Below are 24,143 nucleotides of genomic sequence, written 5' to 3'. Positions count from 1 at the left end.
GTCATGATCCTAGGGTCCTGGGGTTGAGTCCCACATCAGGCTCCCTGCTCAGCAGGAAGCCTGCTTCTCCTCCCTCTGCCCCTGTCCCAAGTGCGTGCACAATCTTTCTCTCTCTCTCTCTCTCTCTCAAATAAATAAATAAATAAATCTTTTAAAAAATGAATAAAATTCACCCACAAGTGATTCTAAAGGACAGACATGGTTGAGAATCACAGGTGCTAGGATCTTGAGGCCTATAGCAAGGAGTTTGAATTTTCTTCTCATTGTAAAGAAAATCTATTTGGAAGGTAAGCCAAGATATCATTTGCATTTAAAAATTTTTTTTTAAATTTTTTTAATCATTTGCATTAAAAATATGGAGATTAAGCTGTAGAGGAGTAAGAGGGGAGTAACATTTAGAAGGTTTTTACTCCAGGGGTGAGATGATGGTAGCTTGGACCAAGGTTGTAGAAGCGGTGGTGGTAGGAGGCATGGGAATCCAGACATGTTTTGGAGGAAGACCCACCAGGTTTGGCTGAAGGATTAGATGGATGGGGATGGGATAAGGGACAGGGAGAAGTCAAAGTTGACTCTGGTTTCTGGCCTGGGCATCTAGAGATGGTGGTGGTATTAACTGAGATGGGGAAGATCAGGGAGGAGCAGGTATGAAAGGACTCATTAGACATCCAGATGGAGGTCTTAAGTAGACCATTGGATGTGCAAGTTCAAACTCAGGGGAGAGGTCAAGGCCACAGATACATATTTAGAAATATTCAATAAAATGATGGTGTTTAAAGCTTGGGTCTGAATGAGATTACTTGCTGAGATTGTACAGAAGATGAAGGGCAGATGGCACAAGACAAAATCCTTGACTTAGAGGTTGAGCAGAGGACGAAGAGCCTGAGAGTAGGAAGAAAGCCAAAGGGGGAGAAAAAAGTGGTGCCATAGAGGCCAAAAGAAAGAGTTTCAAGGAGAAGTGGACATCTATGTCAAATGTCACCAAGGATTCAAATTAGACAAGGACTGGGACTTGCCCATTGGATTTGACAAGATGGAGGTGATTTACAACCTAAATAAAAGCCCTGTCAATAATTTAATTACTGTACAACACAAAGATTCTCTCATACTAGTTGCCTACTACAACTATTCTAGCACTCTGGTTTTTCAGTGTTTATAAAATTTAGTTTAGACTTAGGCATCTAAGGGCAACCCAGGAGCCGTTGCTTTCTTCCTCTAATTCTGAGTCCTAAGTAGAGTGTACCTGGAATCACACTGTCTATCCAGCCACAGCTGCTGCTTCTTTGCCTGTGATCCCAAGGCTGCTCATACTTAGCATCAAGTATAAAAAAAGCGTGACTCCCAACCCTGGTTGCACAGAATCACCTGGGGGAACTTTAAATATATATGCCCTCCCAGCTACACCTTCCTGCAATCCTTTTAGATAATCTGATCCCATAAGCCTGGGATGGAGTCCTGAAAGATTTTGGTGATCACCTCAGTCTGAGTATCCCTGGCCTAGAAGACCAGTTATCCTTCTCCCAAAGTCCAATCCTTTTCTTCATTTCCAGTCTGTAGTGCCGTAGTGTATCTCAGTGGAACCTCCTGGGTTCTTCTGTCAGCCCACTGACTATACTTCCTGGCGAGTCACAAAGCCCAGACCAGAGGACCACAGATCTAGTAAGGCCTTCCTGGAAATTTCAATAAACAAAAGGACATGCGTCCCTGCAATAGAAGATTGCCCATCTCAGTCTCCTGGAAGAATGATTCCCTGGTTACCAAATGGACTAATGAGCACTCAACTCCTGTGAGCAGTGCTTACCAGTGCAGCTAGTGTAGTATATAAGAATACTGGTTTTGAGACAGAAAAATACCATTTTGAAGAACGAATGGTATATGACAAAATGCAATCATAACTTTTCGGAAAACATTCTCACATGACCATAATAATCTGTAATGTATCCAGAAAGAGTGATTTTCTTTGTGTATGAATGTTTGGATTACCTTGCCCACCTACTCATTTAAGAGTTGTTTAAGATAAAATGAGACAATATGTAAATATTCTAAGATTTAGAATCCCCCAAAATTAGGAACATGGGGACACATTTGGGCAATTTGACTAGAAGTCGGAAGACAAAGGGGGCCAGAAAAGAACTGCGGAACATTTATCTTCCACGTTTTTCATTCCTCTTGGTAAGAGATTCTTATCAATATTCCAGCTGAATCCCATCTGAAGCATATGTCAACAAACATCAGAATTAACGATACTGGGTATTACAACATTTCAACAATACCACCAGGGAGACAAGATGTCTCTGAACTAAGTGTCTGACCTTAGGAACCTTTAGGGGCTATGCAGCAGAGTAAATGTAAAACCTGGATTGAACATAAATGACAGCTGACACAGGGCTTTAGTTTCAGGGCATAAGAGCTGGGGGTTCTCTGGCAACGTGGAATACCTGAGTCAGCTGAATGGGTTAGTTATCTCTACTCAGCTCCAGTCAACTATTGACAAGAAGGCCTACAGGCTTAGTGTTGCCACATCTCGTGATTTTGCAAGAAAATCCAGAAACCTGCATCTTTATGTGCTATGATCTAATTTTAAATGTTAACACTTAAATTTGAAATGCTGTGTGGACCAATATATATGGGCCAAATGAAACTCAGTGGCAGTCCAGATTTGGTCAAGTAGACCACCACTTTTCAACATCTGGTCTTGTACCATGATGGATCTGACACAAAAGCAACTCAGAACCTCTGACTGCTCCCCATTACCTGAAGCATAAATTCTGGAGTCCTAAGCTCAGCCCACAGGTATTGTGGTGGACAGGGACCCTTTCGGGGTCAGAGAGGCCTGAGTACATAAGATAGTTCACATATTGTTAACATGACTTCAAGCAAATGACTCAAACTTTCTGAGCCTCAGCATCTTCATCTCAGAAATGGGGATGATGATGATTATTATTATTTTTAGTTTCAGAGGCAGAGTTTAGTGATTCATAAGTTGGATATTATATTCCTCATTACCTCACATGCCCTCCTTAATGCCCATCACCTGGTTACCCCATCTCCCCACTCCCCTCCGTCCAAGAACAAATATTGTGAAAATGTCTGGGCTACCCAAAACAATCTATACATTCAATGCAATTCCTATCAAAATACCATCAATATTTTTCAAAGAGATGGAACAAATAATCCTAAAATTTGTCTGGAATCAGAAAAGACCCCAAATAGCCAAAGGAATGTTGAAAAAGAAAACCAAAGCTGGTAGCATCATAATTCTGGACTCCAAGGTCTATTACAAAGCTGTCATCATCAAGACAATATGCTACTGGCACTAAAACAGACACATAGATCAATGGAACAGAATAGAGAGCCCAGAAATAGACCTTCAACTCTATGGTCAACTAATCTTCGACAAAGCAGGAAATAATGTCCACTGGAAAAAAGTCTCTTCAACAAATGGTGTTGGGAAAATTGAACAGCCACATGCAGAAGAATGAAACTGGACCATTTCCTTACACCTTATACAAAGATAAACTCAAAATGGATTAAAGACCTCAGATTAAATCTGAGGGACGCCTGAGTCGCTTAGTCAGTTGAGCATTTGCCTTTGGCTCAGGTCATGATCCCGGAGTCATGGGATCAAGTCCCCACATCAGGCTCCCTGCTCAGTGGAGAGTCTGCTGCTTTCTCTGCTTGCCACTCCCTCTGCTTGTGCTCTCTCTCTCTCTGTCAAATAAATAAATAAAAATCTTAAAAAAAAAAAAGACCTAATTCTCAGAAAGGAATCCATGAAAATCCTAAAGGAGAACATAGGCAGCAATGTCTTTGACCTTGGCTGCAGCAACTTCTTGCTAGACATGTCTTCAAAGGCAAGGGAGATAAAAATGGGGATTATATGTGCCTCTTGGTGTGAGGCACTGAGATGGACACTATATCATTTCTCTCATATTTGTGCCAAGATGCATACATGAATCCAATCATGACAAAACATCGGACAAAACCAAATTGAAGGAGATTCTACAAATTAAATGACACGTTACTCTTCAAACATATCAAGATCATGAGAGATGCAGATAGACTGAGGAACAATTTCGGATTAAAGGAGACAAAAGAGACTTGACAACTAAATGCACAGCGTGACACTGGACTGGATCCTAGACCAAGAAAAAAATATATAGTGTGAAGGACGTCATTGGTGCGAACAATGACATTTGAAAAAAGATCTGGGGATTAGGTAATAGTATTGTGTGGCCATTAAATTTTCTGGTTTTGATCATTGCATTGTCATGTAAGAGAACATCATAGTTCTTAGGATGTGCACACTGAAGTATGTAGGGACAGAAGGGCAAAATAACTGCTGTTCATTCTCAAATGATTCAGGGACACACATACACAGAGAGAGAGAGAGAGAGAAAGAGAAGGAAGGTGCACCGGGCAAAATGTTAACATGAAAAACTGGTCAAGCTGGGTATTCAGGAGTTATTTGTATTCTCCTTGCAACTTTTCTGTTAAGTTCAAAATTATATCAAAAGAAACTATTACAAAAAATTATTTTTTTTAAAGATTTTATTTATTTATTTGACAGAGAGAGACACAGCAAGAGGGAGAGGGAGAAGCAGGCCTCCTGCTGAGCAGGGAGTCCAACAGGGGGTTCAATCCCAGGACCCTGGGATCTTGACATGAGCCAAAGGCAGACGCTTAATGACTGAGCCACCCAGGCGCCCCACAAAAAAATTTTAAATGAGGATAATATTACCCACCTCATAAGATCACTGTGAAATGTTGAGCTAATGACTACATAATACCATTTTAGCAGGTGTCAGACCCTTCCTAGATGATAGCTCCTCCCCTCTGTGTTCCTTCTCCAGCTACTCAGACTTCTAAATCATGTCACGTCCCTGAGCCCCAGGATAGGCCAAGCGCTGCCCTATCACTGTGCCTTTGCAAATGGGTTTCCTCTGTTTCTTATTCCCATTGTCCTGTGTCCATTTGACAACCTTTTTTTTTATTCTCCCAGGCCCAGCTCAGGTGTTAGCACCCTGGGAAGCCTTTCTCCCCTGAAGCAAGTGAATGTGATTATTTCGTCCTCTAGAGTCCCATGGGATTCAATACAAATGCATTACGACACTGAACCCACAGTGTTTCAGTATTTTTTGTGTACACCAGTTCAGCTCCTAAAGGGTAGGGACCATGTAATATCTATCTTTGTCCCCTCCCTGTGTCAAACATAGTGCCATAGTACAAAAAATGCTCAAATAAAAATATATCAAAATGAGTTAGATGTTTTCTCTGCATAGGTTCTTTTAGGTGAATTTTTGAATTGTTTCCCAGGGATGTAATCTTTGAGCAAAATGGAGGGCAGCTTAGGTTTTTAAATTCTAAACTCTGGTCTGTCTGATGATAGATTCGGATCTCTTCTTGTAAACTCTTGTTTCTAATGAAATACACATGTCTAATTGTGATAGCACCTTAATTTTTTTTTTAAATGTTGGGGCCTGGGGTAATCGTTAACTTCTGACTCTCCCATCATGGTTCTTAAAAGATGAGTGCTGGATGTGATAAGACAACACATTAAAAAAAAATTTTAATGCAATTTTACTGTACCAGAGCTTTTACCGTGATTTTATATGTATCCTTTATTGTAGTTCCCTAGTTTTGCACACATAACTGGCCAGAAGAGTTTGACAAGCACAGAGATCATGAGAATTCAAAGAGAGACAGACTTTCTCAAGTAAGTATCACATTTTCTTTACTATTTCTTCAATTCTACTGAGGCATGGTCAAGAAAATTTAAGGATGAGGTATAAGAATGGTGTTTGCTCATCCAACTGTCTTTCATTAAATTTTTACAAATTTTAAAAGTATACAATAAAACTGCACTTATTTAAAAAGTACAATTGATCCTTACGTATATTAGATCATTATGTACAATGGCCAAGAAATGGAAGCAACCTAGGTGTTCATCAGTAGGCTAATGAATAGGGAAGATCCGGTATAGTTACACAGTGGAATATTACACAGCCATAAAAAAGGATGCGACCATGCCATTTGTGACAACATAAATAGACCTAGGGGATATTATGCTGAGTGAAATAAGTCATACTGAGAAAGACAAATACCATATGATTTCACTCATATGTGGAATCTAAAAAACAAGACAAATGAATAAACAAACAGAAGAACCAGACTTATAAATACAAAGAACAAACTAATGGTTGCTGGAGGGGAAGGGGTTGGAGAGATGGGTAAAATGGGGAAGAGGAGTGGGAGAAATAGACTTCCAGTTATGGAATGAATAAGTTACAGGAATAAAAGCATAGGGAATATAGTGAGTGGTAATAACATTGTATGGTGATAGACAGTAACTATAGTTGGGGTGAGCATAGCATATAAAGAAATCTAACCACTAAAAAAAGAAAAGAAAAGAAAAATCTAACTACTGTGTTACATAACATTGTGTATCAACTCTACTCAAGCAAAAAGAAATTTAATTCATTTTGCAAGAAAAGTGCAACTGACATGCATATAACCTTGAAACTATCACCATAATCAAGAAAATGAACAAGTCCATCACCTCCAAAAGTTTCTTGCACTGTACCCTTTTGAAATCCCTCCCTATCCCAAGGCAACTATTGATCTACTTCTGGTCACTGTAGCTTAGTTTGCATTTGATTCCATACATAAATGGAATAATTCAGTATATGCTGTTTTTTGCCAGGCTTCTTCCATTTTCCTAGTTATTTTGAGATTCACCCACATTGCTGCACATAGCAAATGCTCATGTCATTTTATTGTTGAGTAGTATCCCATTGTAAGGATACACCACAGTCTGTCTTTTGATGGACATCTGGGGTGTTTCCAGTTTGGGGCTGTTACAGATAAAGCTAAGAACATTTGTATGCTAGTCATGATGTGCACATATAGTTTCATTTCCCTTAAGTACATCCTGGAGTGAAATGCCTCGGTCATATGACTTGTGTACATTTAACTTTTTTAAGAAACTGCCAAACTGTTTTCCAAAGGAGGTGCACCATTTTACATTCCCAGCAGCAGTATATGAGAATCCCACTTTCTTTTTTTTTTTTTTAAAGATTTTATTTATTTATTTGACAGACAGAGATCACAAGTAGACAGAGAGGCAGGCAGAGAGAGAGGAGGAAGCAGGCTCCCTGCTGAGCAGAGAGCCCGATGCGGGACTCAATCCCAGGACCCTGGGATCATGACCTGAGCCGAAAGCAGAGGCTTTAACCCACTGAGCCACCCAGGTTCCCGAGAATCCCACTTTCTTTATGTCCTCACCAATGCTTTAGTTTTTATGTTTGGCCATAATGTTTGAGATGGTGCTTGTGCATTTCATTTGCATTTCCCTAATGACTAATGATTTTGAGCATCTTTAAAAGTATTCATTATTCATCCATATACCTTCTTTGGGAAGTTGCCTTTTCAAACATTTTGCCTTTTTAAAAAATTGAGTACTATATCTCCTAATTATAGAGTTGTACATGTTCTCTTTTGTTAATATATGTTTAGTAAATATTTTCTCCCAAATTTGGCTCGTTATTTGCTTAAGAAAGTTTTTTTTTTTGAAGAGCTGAAGTTTTTACTTTTGATGAAATGCAATATATTTATTTTTTTATACTTAATATTTATTTTGACATATTTAAAAAGTCCTTCCTAAACCCAAGACAGATCCCACCACAAGATTTTCCTCCATGTTTTTTTCTAGAAATTTCATCTCTTATGATCCATATTTAATTATGGTATGAGGTTATTCCAGTACCATTGGCTGAAAAGATTGTCCTTTCCTTATTGATTACTTTTGGGATTTTGTGGCTCTGTTTCGAGACTCTGTATTCTGATCCACTGATGTTTGTCTATATTTATTTACTACCACATTTCTTGATTACCATAACCTTATGATAAGTCTTGAAACTAAGTGTTATAAATTATCCAACTTTGTTCTTCTCTTATAAAAATAGTCTGGCTCTTCTCGGTACTTTGCATTTTTTTTTTAAGATTTTATTTATCCATTTGTCAGAGAGAGAGAGAGAGAGAGAGCACAAGCACAAGCAGGGGGAGGGGCAAGAGGGAGAAGCAGACTCCCCGCTGAGCAAGGAGCCTTGGGACTCGTGGGACTCAATCAGAGGACCGTGGAATCATGATCTGAGCCAAAGGCAGCCACCTAACCCACTGAGCCACCCAGTCATCCCGATACTTTGCATTTTCAAACAAGTTTTAAAATCAAGTTCTCAACATCTACAAAATGTCTGCTAGAGTTTTGATTTGGATTGCATTTAGTTGATACATTAATTTAAGACAGATTGATGTTATTAACAATTTTGCGATTTTGAGCCTTTACAGTCCAGGAAAATGGGGTATCATCATTTATTTAGGTCTCACTTAATTTCTTTCAGCAATGTTGTGTAGTTTTCAGTGCTCAGGTTTTACATATCCTTTGTCAAATTGATTCCCAAGTATTTCATAATTTTTTGATGCAGTCATAAATGTTATTGCTTTTAAAATATAAATTTCTGATTTTTCATTGCTGGGATATTAAATGGATTTTTGTGTAGTGTTCTTATATCCTAGAATCTTACTCAACTCACTTATTCTTTTAGCTTTTTTGGTAGAGTCCATAGAATTATCTATATAGGTGGTCAGGACACCTGTGAATATTTTTTTTATTTTTTTTTAAGTTTATTTATTTAATCTCTACACCCAACATGAGGCTCAAACTCACGACCCTGAGATCGAGAGTCACATGCTCTTCTGACTGTGGCAGCCAGGCGCCCCTCACCTGCAAATAAAGGCAATTGTTTTATTTCTTCATTTTCTGTGTGGGTCCGTCATTCCTTCCTTCCTTCCTTCCAGCATAAACTGATTTATTTAAAAGTTTAAAAAAGCACGATAAACTAGAGATTATCCTTAGAATTAGCAATGCTATGTTAAAGACCAGGTAGGGTTAGAGGGTAAGAAATGGTATTGGGTGGGGGTGCACCTGCCTTAGTCATAGTGCAATCAATTACGTATTAATTCAGCTGTTACATCCTGGGGGATAGAAGTTGGGGGATTGGTTATTTACCTACGGGGAACTCTACACAAATTAGAGACTTCCAGACCTCCCCAGCGCCATCCTTCTCTACTCCTCAGGACCCTAAAGCCACCTAGATGGCAACATTCTCTATGCATATATTCTTCCCTCCCTAAGGAACTGTGCAAGCCAAAACTGTCTGCCCTCTGCAGCTGGAACATATATGCAGATCCCTTTTCTTTTTTTTTTTCTTGACTTGTTGTCTTGGCCAGAACTTCCAGTAAATTTAGAATAGAAGTGATGAGAGTGGACATTCTTGCCTAATTTCTGAACATAGGGAGAAAACATTCCATTTTTTGACATTAAATATGATATTGGCTAGATATTTTTTTGTTGACCTTTCAGATTGAGGAAACTTTCTATTACTAGCTTGCTGAGAGTTTCTTTTTTAAAGATTTTATTTATCTATCTGAAATAGAGGGGGGGAGGAGGGAGAACCTGAGCTGGGGAAAGGGCAGAGAAAGAGGGAGAAGAAGACTCCCCGCTGAGCATAGAGCCTGATTTGGGGCTTGATCCCAGAATGCTGGGGATCATGACCTGAGCCAGAGGCAGATGCTTAACTGACTGAGCCACCCAGGCACCCTTGATTTTCAAATTTAAAAAAAATATATTATTTATTTATTTATTTGATGGGGGTGGGCAGGGAACACACAAGTAGGCAGAGCAGCAGGCAGAAGGAGAGGGAGAAGCAGGCTCCCCACTGAGCAGGGAGCCCAATGCAGGGCTCAATCCTAGGACCCTGGGATCATGACCTGAATTGAAGGCAGATGCTTAACCCCCTGAGCCAACCAGGTGCCCCTGATTTTTAAGTTTTAAGTCACCCATGCATTTCTGAGATAAGTCTCACTTGAAGTATTATTTATTTTATGTCATGTTTAATTTCATTTGCTAAAATATAAAGAACTTTTGTGTATGTGTGCATGAAGGATATTGGTCTATAGTTTTCACACCTTACAGTGAAGATCTTTGTCTGATTTTAGTATCAGGATAATACTAAATGAGTTGGGAAGTATTCTCTTTCCTTTAATTTTCTGAGTTTGTGTAGAATTGGTATTATTTTATCTTAGGTGTTTGGTAGGGTACACTAGTAAAGGCACTGGGGCCCAGAGTTTTAAGGAAGATTTTAAACTACATATTAAATTTGTTTAATAGGGGCGCCTGGGTGGCTCAGTGGGTTAAAGCATCTGCCTTCGGCTCAGGTCATAATCCCAGGGTCCTGGGATCGAGCCCCACATCAGGCTCTCTGCTCCACAGGAAGCCTGCTTCCTCCTCTCTCTCTCTCTGCCTGCCTCTCTGCCTACTTGTGATCTCTGTCTGTCAAATAAATAAATGAAAATCTTAAAATAAATAAATAAATGAATAAAATTTGTTTAATAAATATAAATCTTTTTAGGTTTATCTATTTCTTTCTTTAGTGAACCTTTGGTTTCATTTGCTTTTCTTTTCTTCTTCTTCTTTTTTTTAAGATTTATTTATTTGTTAGAGAGAAAAGGAGCAGGGGGCAGAGGGAGAGAGAATCTGAAGCAGACTGTACACTGAGTGTGGAGCTGGACACAGGGCTAGATCTCCTGACCCTGAGATCAGCACCTGAGCTGAAACTACGAGCTGTTTGCTCAACCAACTGCACCATCCAGGCACCCCTCGTCTTCTTTTTCTAATTTCTTTAATGTGGAAGATGAAGTCATTCATTTGAAGCCTTTCTTCTTTTGAATATAGACATTTAGAACTCTGCATTTCCCCCTGAGTACTGCGTTAGCCCCTAATGTTGGTATGTTGTCTTTCCATTTCATTTCATTTTTATTTTTAAAATTTTTTTAAGTAGACTCCATGCCCAGTGTAGGGCTTGAACTCACGACCCTGAGATCAAGAGCCACACACTCTACTGACTGAGCTAGGTGCCCCTGTTGTGTTTTCATTTTAATTCAGTGTAAACTCTAACTGTCCTTGTTTCTTTTTGACCCATGGGTTATTTGAAAGTATCTTACTAAATTTCTAAATATTTGGGGATTTTCCTTATATCCTCTGATCTTTATTTCAAATTTAATTCCTTTTTTGATCAGAGAACATATATGATTTGATTGGTGAATGTTCCATGTACATTTGAAAAGAATGTGCATTTTGCTAGGGTAAATATTCTGTAAATGCCAATTAGGTGAAGTTGGTTGATAGTAATGTTTAACTCTATTACTTAGTGAGTGATTGAGAAATCTATGTGACTATAATTATGAATTTGTCTACTTATCCTTGCCTTCTATCAGATTTTGCTTCATGCACTTTTAAGTTCTATTATCATGTATAAACCTTTTGGATTCTTATGTCCTATTGCTGAGTTGACCCCTTTACTTCTCTAACCTTGGTGATACGCTTTGCTTAGAAATCTATTTTGTCTGAAAAAAAAAATCTATTTTGTTTGACATTAACATAGCTACTCCTGCTTTCTTCTGATTAGTGTTTGCATGGTCTCTTTTCATCCTTTTACTTTTAACTTATTTGTTTTTCTTTAAGTTTTTTTTAAAAACAGCGTCTAGTTGCTTTAAAAACATTTTAATTGGGGTGTTAAGAGTATATTCTGATTATTGATATGTTTGAATTTAAATCAACCATCATGCTTTTTGTTTTCTGTTCATCTTATCTGTTCTTTGTTGCCTTTTCTTTTTTTCTGCCATCTGTTGGATTAATTGGGTATGTTTTATGATTCCATTTTATTTTATATGCTTTGTTAGCTTATTAGCTGTAACTTTGCTTTTGGTGGTTGCTGTAGGGTTTCTAATACATATTTTAACTCATCACAGCCTATCCTCAAATAGGATTATGCCACCTTGTATAAAGCATAAGAACCTTATATCCTATACTTCTAGGAGCTCAGTAACAGTAGCCTTAGTGCTATTGTGGTCACTCATTTCACATCTACAAATACTATGAACCCCATAATACATTATTGTATTTAAACATGTTATACATATACATTATTACATTATTACTTTTATTTGATATAATCAATTATTTTTGAGGCCCTTTATACTTTTATTGTGGTAAATAAAATCTACCATTTTAACAGTTTTTAAGTGTACATTCTCTAGCACTAAGTACATCCACAGTGTTGTGCAACCATCACCAGCCATCCATTTCCAGAATTTTTTTGTCATTCCAAATGAAACTCAGTTCCCATTAAACAACAACTCCTTTACCTAATCTTTGCAGCCCCTGGTGACCTCTGTTCTCCTTTCTGTTTCTATGAATTTGCCTATTCTAGTTACTTTATATAAGTAGAATCAGACAGTATTAGTCCTTTTTGACTTATTTCACTGTTTGACTTATTTCACTTAGCATAATATTTTCAAAGTTCTCGTGCTGTAGTATGTATCAGAATCTCATTCCATATTAAAGATGAAAAATATTCCATTATGTATACACCACCCTTTGTTTCTCTGCTCATCTGTTGATGGACACTTGAGTTGTTACCACATTTGACTATTGTGAATAACGCTGCTGTGAACACTGGTGTCCAAGTATTTGAGTCCCTGATTTCATTTCTTTTGGGTATTTACCTAGTACTGGAATTTTGATTTTATGGTAATTCTTGTCCAACACTTTGAGGAACTGCCCAACTGTTTCCCACAACAGCTGCCTCATTTTACCTTCCACCAGAAATGCACAAGGATGTCACTTTCTCCACCAATACTTACTATTTTCTGTTTTTCTAATAGTCACCCTAGTAGATATAAAGTGGATTTTCATTGGGGTTTCTGCTTTGCATTCCTAATGACAAGTGATCTTGAGAATGTTTTTCACGTGTTTCTTGGCCATTTGTATATATTCTTTGGTCAAGGAGTGGTTCTCCAGCATGCCAGGCAAGACCTGTCACTTAGGCTGAGCTCAGAGGTCAGGTGGGAAGTCAGAAAATTGCACTTAATGTAGACTTTGCTGGAATTCTCAAGGCTCACTGTCACACATGCCAAATCCAATGTGATAGGATGACTCAGAAGTGGAATCAAGGCTGCTGATAAACTTCTGCCACAGTCAGGAAGTAAGGTAAGCCAGACCAGGTGAAGGGCACCAGTGGGTCCAGGTGGAAGGCCACTTTGTAATAGAATGACTGGAGAAGCATCCCCTGTCTTGACCTTGTTCCATAGCCTTTGAGAGTGGTCTGCTCTTTGTTTTTGTTTTTGTTTTTCTAAAATGTTTGAACACTTGGAGATTTTCGTCTGACTTATTAATGTGAACCCATCAGAACATGGCCAATGAGGAACCTATTTTATTGCAGGTGTGCCCACTGCCTGGCCCCCCGCCCATCTGACCCCTTTGCTCGCTTCTGTCAAGAATGTGGCTCTCCTGTCCCACCCATATTTGGCTGTCGTCTCCCACCCCCAGAAGGAGCTCAGGTGAGCAGCAGAATCTTCAAAAACTTCTTTCATTGGTTTATCTGATCTTTAGGAGCCACAGTAGCATAGTACCTGGCATTCATGATCCCCAAACATAAACAGTTGTTGAAAAAATTACTGGCAGAGGGGCACCTGGGTGGCTCAGTGGATTAAAGCCTCTGCCTTCGGCTCAGGTCATGATCCCAGCGTCCTGGGATTGAGCCCCGCATCCGGCTCTCTGCTCTGCAGGGAGCCCGCTTCCCCCTCTCTCTGCCTGCCTCTCTGCCTACTTGTGATCTCTGTCTGACTTGTGATCTCTGTGAAATAAATAAATAAAATATATTTTTAAAAAAATTACTGGCAGATTAATCTCTTATTGTCCAGTCTCTTACTTAAGAATGGAAAACCTTGTTTGCGATGCCATTTCTTTCAGTGGCCTTAAAAAAGCACAGGCTGAAAAGGATACTGAAATCTTACTGTTTCAGTGATATGTGCATAGATAAATATCTATGTCCTACTTGCATGATATTCAGTTTATAACCTGTGTACAGTAATATTTCTATTCTAGAAATAAATGGAGAGAAGTACTAATTACAAGTCTTTGTATTCTTAAGATACATCATTCTGTCTAAAGATGCTCTTGGTATAACCTATAGATGGATCAATTAAAAAATTTTGGCTGTTAAGTATAGATAATAATTGGTATTAGCCTACTAAAGAGTTTGTAGTTAGAAAAGATACTCAGCTTACTAAAAATCAAAACCTTTGCCAAAATGTGTTATCTTTTATGCATTTGAAACTTGGGGAGTTTTTTGGAGTAGGGTTTGCAAAATGAAATAAAAGGATCTATGATGTTGACTGAAAGATAACCATCTTTAAAAAGGCAGTCACTAAGGAAAAGCCACTAATTCAGTGAGTTTAAGTCTAGAGTTCTAGAATTGAGTTATATCTTCAAGCAAAGGGTGAGAATCTAAATAGATATCTTTTTTACAATTTATTCCAACATATTGCTCAAGATTGTTGTAGAAGTTCATTTAATTTACTATAAAATACCTTGAACTTCATAAAGAAGATAATACAGCAAATAAAACATGAACAGGTCCCAGCTGTTTGGATTTTCCCTGCTTATATTCATTTGTTGGTACAGTGTCAAAGATATTTTTTACTTGCCTGAAAACGGATTTTCAAAGATTTTATTTATTATTTTAGAGAGAGAGATAACATGAACAGGGGATGGGACCAGGGAGAGAGAGAGAAAGAATCCCAAGCAGACTCTGCTGAGCACAGAGCCCGATGTGGGGCTCGATCCCAGAACCCTGAGATCACAACACAAGCTGAAACCAAGAGTCAGTTGCTCAACCAACTGTGCAACCCAGGTGCCCTGGAAAACAGATTTTCAGAACTTTCTTTGTTCCTTTAGGGAGGAAAGGTCATCAAAGATTATAAATATTTTATTTATTTATTTATTTAAATTTTTATTATTTTTTAAAGATTTTATTTACTTATTCGACACAGAGAGACATCACAAGTAGGCAGAGAGGCAGGCAGAGAGAGGGGGAAGCAGGCTCCCCGCTGAGCAGAGAGCCCGATGTGGGGCTGGATCCCAGGACCCTGAGATCATGACCTGAGTCGAAGGCAGAGGCTTAACCCACTGAGCCACCCAGGCACCCCAATATTTTATTTATTTTTTAAAGATTTTATTTATTTATTTGACCAAAAGAGAACACAAGCAGGGGGAGCAGAAGGCATAGGGACAGGGAGAAGCAGACTCCCTGCTCAGCTTGATCCCAGTATCCTGGGATCATGACTTGAGCCAAAGGCAGACTTTAACCAACTGAGCCACCCAGGTGCCCCAAGGTTATGAATATTTTAAATGACAAACTTTGAAACATCTATATTGTCCCCAAAATAATATTTGTTAATATGCTATAATATATAAATGGATTTGGGGGCGGCTGGGTGGCTCAGTGGGTTAAGTCTCTGCCTTCAGCTCAGGTCATGGTCCCAGGGTCCTGGGATCAAGCCCTACATCGGGCTCTCTGCTCAGCGGGGAGCCTGTTTCCCTCTCTCTCTCCGTCTACCTCTCTGCCTACTTGTGATCTCTCTCTCTCTGTCAAATAAATAAATAAAACCTTTTAAAAAATAAAAAAAATATATATATATATAAACAGATTTGTGATTTTTTAAAAATTTTTTTAAAGATTTTATTTATTTGCCAGAGGGAGAGAGAGAGTACACACAAGCAGGCAGAGAGGCAGGCAGAGGCAGCGAGAGAAGCAGGCTCCCTGCCGAGCAAGAAGCCCAATGTGGGACTCGATCCCAGGACACTGGGATCATGACCTGAGCCGAAGGCAGCGGCCCAACCAACTGAGCCACCCAGGCGTCCCAGATTTGTAATTTAAACTCTTTATTTGCTAATTATTGTGTCCTGCTCTCAGCTGGGTTTCTGGGATTCAAAGGGATGGAGCCTACTCCTAGGATCCTAGACCCAAAACATTCGGAGTCTTGTTAGACAGATGGAGAAGTGCACCTTACAGCTCCAGATCCACCCTTCATTGCCCTGTCTCATGGGTCTTAGAGCTGGACCGGTTAAACATTTTCTCCTGTGCCAGCTAGCTAGATGTTAATTTTTGTTAGTAGAGAAACATTGCTGTTGTAGGGACACTGCAAGATAATGGGCTTGGGTTTTCTTCCTGGTTCTGATATGCTTTCGTCTCTTTGTGCTTTAATGGTGCTCAACTAACCTGCAGGAACCCAATTGTTTGCCAGCAAGTTTTAACAGCATGCCTGCAACATGGCTCCCCAGAAGGAGATTTCCAAACAGGTTTCACTGGACCCAATTTTTTGCTTTTTGCTTGCCAGTTCAGGTCTGCGTCACCCCAGTTAAACTTCTCTGCTATTCAATGGTCAACACCATACTCCTTTTCTTCCCCATTTATTTATCTTTTCTGTAATATATATTATATATATATTACAACTATATATGTTATAAACTGAAAATGCAGTGTTACATGATCTTATGTCATTTAAGGATGAGAAAAAATGTTTATGTACTCATTTATATTTACTCACATATTTATTAAATCTGGTCTCTACTTTCTTCATTTCTTTCCCGTGAACTCAGGTGATCATCTAGTGTCACTTATTTTCAGCCTGGTGGACTTCCTTTACTAAAGGCACATCTGCTTGCCATTTCTCTCTGTCTTTGTTTATCTGAGAATATTTATTTTGCATCCTCTTCTGTAGGATAGTTTTACTGGATGTAGAATTCTTGTTTGAAAGGATTTACTTATTTATTTGAGAGAGAGAGAAGGGAGGGGCAGAGGGAGAGGGAGAATCTCAAGCAGACTCCCTGCTGAGCATGGACCCTAATGTGGAACTCTATCTTCCAACCCTGTGATTGTGACCTGAGCTGAAATCAAGAGTTGGATGCTTAACCAACTGAGCCACCCAGGTGCCCCTTGTTTGACAGTTATTTTTAATTTCAGTCCTTTGAATACATTATTCTCCTACCTCTGACCCACATGGTTTTTGATGTATGTAGTTTTTTCTCTTGCTACTTTTAAGACTTTTCTCTGTCTCTGATATTCAATAATTTGATAATAGTATGACTAAGTGTGGATCTCTTTCTGTTTATCTTTCTTGGAATTGATTTTCGTGGAGCTATGGATTCATGTTTTTCTTTAAATGTGGGAAGTTTCTGGCTATTATTTCCTTACATTCTTTTTTTGCCTTTTCTTCCCTCTCCTTTCCTTCTAGGATTCCTGTTACATGTATGTTGATATGTTTTATGTTGTCCCACAGGTGTTTGATGGTTTGTTTATTTTCTTCCATCCTTTTTCTCTCTGTTCTTCAGATTGGAACATTTCTATTGGACATATTCATGTTCACCAATTCTTTCTTCTGTCATCTCTGATCTGCTATTGAGTCCCTCTGGAGAATTTTTTTTCCCCATTTCAGTTATTTTAATTTTAAAAATTTAATTTTCATCTTAATTTTGGGGCACTTGGGCTGCTCAGTCAATTAAGCATCTGCCTTCCACTCAAGTCATGATTCTAGGGTCCTGGGATAGAGCCCTGCATTGGGCTCCTTGCTTAGCCGGGAGCCTGCTTCTCCCTCTGCCTGCTGCTCCCCCTGCTTGTGCTTGTGCGCGTGCTCTCTCTCTGTCTCTGTCTCTCTGTCAAATAAATATATAAAATCTTTAAAAACAATAATAAACTCCAGGTTTTTATGGTTCTTTTTAAAAAATAATTTCTATGTCTTTATTGAGAGTCCTTATTTTTTGGATCATTGACATCATACTTTCTTTATCTTTTAAACATGGTTTCCTTGAGGGATGCCTGGATGGCTCAGTTGGTTAAGCGGCTGCCTTCAGCTCAGGTCATGATCCCAGGTCCTGGGATCGAGTCCCACATCAGGCTCCTTGCTCAGCAGGGAGCCTGCTTCTCCCTCTGCCTGCCTCTCCCCACGCTTATGCTCTCTCTCTCTCTCATTCTCTCTCTGACAATTGAATAAATAAAATATTTTAAAAACAAACAAACAAACATGGTTTCCTTGAGTTCTTTGAATATTTTTATAATAGCTGTTTTGAAATCTTTATAAATCCAACATTTGGGGATACTATATCTATCAACTATTTCTTTTCTCCCTGAGTATAGGTCACACTTTCTTGTTTTTCATATGCCTCATAATTTTTTTCTTTGATTCTGGACTTTTTTTTTTAAAAAGATTTTATTTATTTATTTGACAGACAGAGATCACAAGTAGGCAGAGAGATAGGCAGAGGGGGAGGGGGAAGCAGGCTCCCTGCGGGGCAGAGAGCCTGATGTGGGGCTCGATCCCAGGACCCTGAGATCATGACCTGAGCGGAAGGCAGAGGCTTACCCCACTGAGCCACCCAGGTGCCCTGATTCTGGACATGTTAAATGATATATTGTAACAACTCTAGACTCTGACTTTTTTCCATAGTGTTGTTTTTCTTTTTCTTTTTTTTTTTCTGCTGTTTTTATTGTTAATTACTGGGATTAATTTTTTTCTCATGTTTGTCTCCCCTGAAATGTGTGGCCACTGATATCAGGTTTTTTGTTCTTGGTTGTTGTTGTTTTTTTTAATATAATTTTTTATTTCTTTATTAATGTATAATGTATTATTATGTTCTTGTTTTTATTTTTAAGTCTGGGGATTCCCTGGGTCTGCATAGCTTAGTGCTCAACTGAAGACTGGCCAGAAGTTGTACTCAAATACCTTGGTCCAGTAAGGCTTCCACTCTCTGCTGATGGATCTGTGTGGGCTGGACCGAACATTCAAGCTTCAGGCTATTTTCAAGTCTGCCTCAGCTTTTACTTTATACTGAACTCCTTTGCATCTCCATGTGTAGCCTCCATCAACCAGAGATGTGTGAGTGGCTTACGCCCACTGTGGTTTATGCTATACATGTGCATATCTTCCAGTCAACTAAAGATATGTGGGGAGCTTATCAAGCTCCCTATATTTGACTTACCTCCTGGAACTTTGTGTTAAATCCCTGGCTAGTTGCCTCAAACAGGACAATGATTTCAGGCATAATTATAGAGCCACTGGCCCTCTCCGTTTGCTGGCCACTGAGATTGTCATCTTAACAGTGCCGCAAATCAAGGGAGCCCTGCCCAGCAGCAGCTATGAAGCTACTGGTTTTCACAGCCTGTCCTGCCCCAGTGAAGCTCTCACACTGACAGAGCTGAAGGAGGAAGGGAACAGCCTCAAGCAGGAACCACATAGACTTATGTTCTTATCTGCAATTCACCACTTTTCAGTTTGCTGTGTACCTTTAGTGACTTTCAGAATCTGGAATGGTTTTTTGAATCTGAAATGACAGTTCTATCCAACTTAATAATTGTTTTTTGGAGAGAGGAGCTGTGGGTTTCCTTACTCCATTGTGCTTTAAGATATTTTTTTCTTTTTTTTATATGTCTATTTTCCACAATAAACATATTCTTACTCACAATACACAAAAATAAGAATAGGTAATTATTTTTAAAGATTTTTTTTTTACAAAGCAAATTAAATCTTTTTTTTTTTTTTAAAGATTTTATTTATTTAAGAGAGAGGGGGAGAGAGAGAGAGAGACAGAGCACGAACAGGAGGAGGGGCCGAGGGAGAGAGAGAAGCAGACTCCTGGCTCACCGGGGAGCCAGATGCCAGACTGGATGCCAGGACTCCAGGATCATGACCTGAGCCCAAAAGCAGATGCTTAACCGACTAAGCCACCCAGGTGCCCCCAAAAAACAAATTAAATTTTATATTTGAAGATCTACTTACACGTTCAGCTTTTGCATCCCAAAACAAACCTCTTCCTTTGTGCAGATGGGCTTATGTGCAGAGTGCGGAAACATGGTGCCCATGAACACTCCCATCTGTGTGGTGTGTGAGGCCTCTCTTACCCTACAGCTGCAGCCACAGGCCAGCCTCCGCTTGAAGGTAATGAAATGTGATTCTGTAAAAACATGAATAAAATACATAAAAAGTGACATGTAAGTCATTAAATGTCTTCAGCTGGTGGAGTTGGTGAACAATTGATAAACTTGTATCTAAACAAAATCCACTCTAATTTTTGGGAAGGCATGCTGCCCAAGAATTTTACCTGCCAATAGGATCTATAATTACTAAGATAGCTGCATAGAGATGTGTTCCTTGAACATGGATTTGGGCAAAATGCATACAGTTAACTTAGGGCTGGGATCCTCTTTAAGTCATTACTGAAAAAGATCTGATGATTCACGTGACTGGGGCAATTACCTCCTTATGAGACCCATGCCTCTCACACAGTGATTTGGGGCTAAAGCTAGTTTAACCACAGCTCTGCATCAAGCAGAACTTTAGCTTGGTAACATACAAAATCCACTTGGAAGTGAGCTTTGCAATGACCTACTACTACATTTTTCCTCACTTCATTTTGTTAGAGCTCATCATTTGGGAGATTAGAAAATTGTTCTCATCTCCCAACTACTTTGTAAGGAAAAATGTTACCCCAATAACTAAGTTGGGTCCGCTAAATTGCATAGAACCATTCAACTAGACATTGCAAATGCTGTGGGTGAGGTAGCAAATGAGGGTATTGACTTTTTAAAAAATATTTTATTTATTTATCTGAGAGAGAGAGAGCACAAGAGGGTGGGGGCAGAGGGAGAAGCAAACTCCCTGCTGAGCAGAGAGCCAAAAATGGGGCTCAATCTCAGGATCTTGGGAGCACAACTTGAGCCAAAGGCAGACGCTTAACAGACTGAGCCACCCAGGCACTGAAGGGTAATGACTTTTTTTTTTAAATTTTTTACTTTTTATTTATTTGACAGAGAGAGAGATCATAGGTAGGCAGAGAGGCAGGCAGAGAGGAGGAAGCAAGCTCCCTGCTGAGCAGAGAGCCTGAAGCGGGGCTTGATCCCAGGACCCCGAGATCATGACCTGAGCCGAAGGCAGAGGCTTAACCCACTGAGCCACCCAGGTGCCCCGGGTAATGACTTTTTTAAAAAAAAAGTCCTCATCATAGATGTTTAGCATCTTCTTTAAGGTAGTCTTATAGTGGCTTCAATCTCAAGTCATCACTATGGACATCTTTGAGTACAGTGACTATGACCTAAAATCATTTCTATCTGTGGGTCATGGTCACCGCTCTTCAAGGAAGTGAGCCATGACATGGTGTCAGAAAGTCACCAACAGAACCATTAGAGAGACCTGTTGACCAAGAAGACTATTTACTGGACCTAAAACAGGAAGGTAGGCTGCCACTTTGACTGTGTTGATTATCTCAGAAGAGAGAAGGCAGGGGAGGGTGTTTATAGGGTTTTAGTACTACACTTGGGTGATTTTTTAAAAAGGGAGTTTGACAAGCATGAACCCTAAGGTCAATTATGGACTTTGGGTGATAATGATGTGTCTCTATGGATTCACTGGTTGTACCGAGTGTACCATCCTGGTGTGGGATATCAGCTGTGGGGGAGGTTGTATGTGTGTGGGAACAGGGATTAAGTGTGTGGAAACTCCTTGTAATTTCTGCTCAGTTTTGTCATAAACCTAAAACCACTCCAAAAAAATGAAGTTTATTAGTTAAAAAAAATTTAAAAGGGAGTTTTGCAAGGCAGGCTTGAGGGCCGAGTTAGTTTGGATCAGGCTAAGTTATGATATGCTCGTTTTAAAAATAGTTTATTTAAATAAAATTTTTAAATATTTAAATAAATTTTTAATAATTTATTTAAGTAAAAAATTTTAGCCACTGGGTGGCTCAGTCGGTTAAGCATATGACTCTTGATTTTGGATCAGGTCATGATCTCAGGGTCATGAGATTGAACCCCACTTCAGGTTGTGTGCTAGGTGTGTGGTCTCCTTAAGATTCCCTCTCTCTCCTTGCCCCCATCCCAACTCGCTCTCTCTCTCAAAATAAATAAATAAAAATTTTATATATTTAAGGTGATGATGTTTTAATATACATGTACGTAGTGAAATGATTACTATATTCAAGCTAATTAACATATCCATCTTTGTATAGTGGAAATTTGCTGAGAGTAGATTTTAGGTCTTTTCACTACACATGTATGCACACACATGTGTGCGCACACACACACGCACACACACACACAGAACTGTTAATGATGTGGGAATATATTAATTTTGGGTTGTGGGACCTGCCAGTGTGAGGATCCTAAAGTAAGCTGTTGGACTAAATAAGTAAGCAGCCTTATTAGTTTTCAGTCTTTCCAGAATATTTCCTGAAGCAAACAGCTTTTATTATTTTTGTTTGATCTTGGTATTTCTTTAACACAGGGACAGGAAATTTGATTCACTCTCAATGAGTATCTGAGAGTCACCAAATCTTTTCTGAGTCTCCAAGGAGACCACAACCCTAAATCTCACAGGAAAGCTCTGGCAATTACAGATTATGCTACAGAGACTAAGCAACTTTGAAGAATGCTGAACCAGTGAGTGTCAGGATCCACTAGGAGCAAGTCTGTGATTCTCTGCCATTTTCAATATCAGTCAGTTGGCCATTTGCACTTTATTTGCACTTGCAACTCATTTCTTTGAGTTGCAAGAACTAGAGTGAAATTAACCAGCCTTGAAAAGACCAGGGACTTCATAGCCTACCTAGTGGCATTGGAACTACAGTCCTGGGAGTTGGACTTTCTTTTGATTGTTGTCGTTGACTCTACAGCTTCAGAACATACCATGTCAGTTTCAGGACACCTGGGAAATGTAGGCACTGGAGGAAAAAGGAATATTTGAGTGTCACCAGTCATTGATAAGTGAAGGGGAGATAGTATCCTGATAGTGCAGGAGGGTCCAGCGACTGAACAGGTGTTAGCAAACCTTTAATAGCTCATCTCTAGTTGGAGTATTTTAATATTCCTTTTTTCCTTCCTTCTTTCTTTCCTTCCTTCCTTCTTTCTTTCCTTCCTCCTTCCCTTCCTTCCTTCCTCTCTGTATTGCTACTTATCCTCAGTTTCCTAACTTGGAAAGTTGTACTTACCATTTATTTTCTAAGACAGTCTTCTCATTTTGCATATCTGAGTAAGAAACTACAGAGCAAACCTAAATTCATTAACATGAAGTCTTATAGGCAGTTTACAAGATGACTTGTAAACACATAGGTAACTTTTTGCTAGTTCTGGGCTTTTCTGTTTATTGTTCAAGCCATGAGATGGAGAGCCTACCATCATGTTTTCCACTGGAGAAAAAAAAGAAAGTAAAAAACTCACACATAATCAGTGCAAAATTTTTTATTTGCCTTCCCGAGGCCAAATGAATACCTGTTTTCAGTTTGTTTGTTCATTTTGGGTTGTTTCTTTTAAAACGATTTTCATTTGTCTAACGCTATGTTATAATCATTCCTAAACCAATCCAATTTCAGGGTCTTGGTGCTAAAATAAAGTCCATATCTGACTGACTGAAAAGACTGCTTGATGATTTCTTTGCACAGTTGTTTGCTCAGAGAAAAATGTGTTTCTTGTTCCTTGTTTTCAAGGAGAAAGTAGTCTGCCAAACCTGTGGCACAGGGAATCCAGCTTACCTGAAATACTGTGTCACCTGTGAGGGGGCCCTGCCTTCATCTCAGGAGGTAAGTTAACAGCATGGACCAGGCCTCTGTTTGGTGGGTACTCAAAGTCCAGTGTCAATAATAATGAAGAGGGGTGCCTGGGTGGCTCAGTCGGTTAAGCATCTGCCTTCTGCTCGGGTCATGATCCCAGGGGCCTGAGATCGAGCCCCATATCCAGCTCCCTGCTCAGCGGGGAGCCTGCTTCGCCCTCTCCTCCCCACTTCTGTTCTCTCTCACTGTCTCTTTCTCTCTCTCTCTGTCAAATAAAATCTTCAAAAATAATAATAATAATGAAGAAATATAATCTACAGAGGAGGGAAGAAGTGGGAGTTTGGAGAGAGACACGGAAGGCAACATTTCTAAATGTGGATAGGACTTTATATATTCACCAATACAAAACTATTTTCAAAATCTTAACTCCAGGGGGATTCAATAAAATCAGCAATTTTTTTTAAAGATTTTATTTATTTTGTTTGACAGAGAGATCACAAGTAGGCAGAGAGGCAGGCAGAGAGAGAGGAGGAAGCAGGCTTCCTGATGAGCGGAGAACCCGACGCGGGACTCGATCCCAGGACCCTGAGATCATGACCTGAGCTGAGGGCAGAGGCTTTAACCCACTGAGCCACCCAGGCACCCCTAAAATCAG

General features: G+C 39.4%; 1 protein-coding gene across 2 annotated transcripts in view; it reads left to right on the top strand.

The window, feature by feature from the left end:
* Positions 1-24,143, top strand: part of DZANK1 (double zinc ribbon and ankyrin repeat domains 1) — a gene marked incomplete at both ends in the record, with an annotated part of 58,083 nt that overhangs the window by 13,974 nt on the left and 19,966 nt on the right. For both annotated transcript variants that reach the window (XM_080814678.1, XM_080814679.1), the window contains 4 exons: positions 5,628-5,713; positions 13,338-13,455; positions 19,777-19,890; positions 23,426-23,518. In XM_080814678.1, coding sequence (XP_080670804.1) covers positions 5,628-5,713; positions 13,338-13,455; positions 19,777-19,890; positions 23,426-23,518 — 411 coding nt within the window. The remainder of the gene's footprint in view (positions 1-5,627; positions 5,714-13,337; positions 13,456-19,776; positions 19,891-23,425; positions 23,519-24,143) is intronic.

Source organism: Martes martes (assembly GCF_963455335.1).
Source record: "Martes martes genome assembly, chromosome: 9".
NCBI classification, from domain to species: domain Eukaryota; kingdom Metazoa; phylum Chordata; class Mammalia; order Carnivora; family Mustelidae; genus Martes; species Martes martes.
This window is presented reverse-complemented; position numbering and strand designations above follow the sequence as displayed.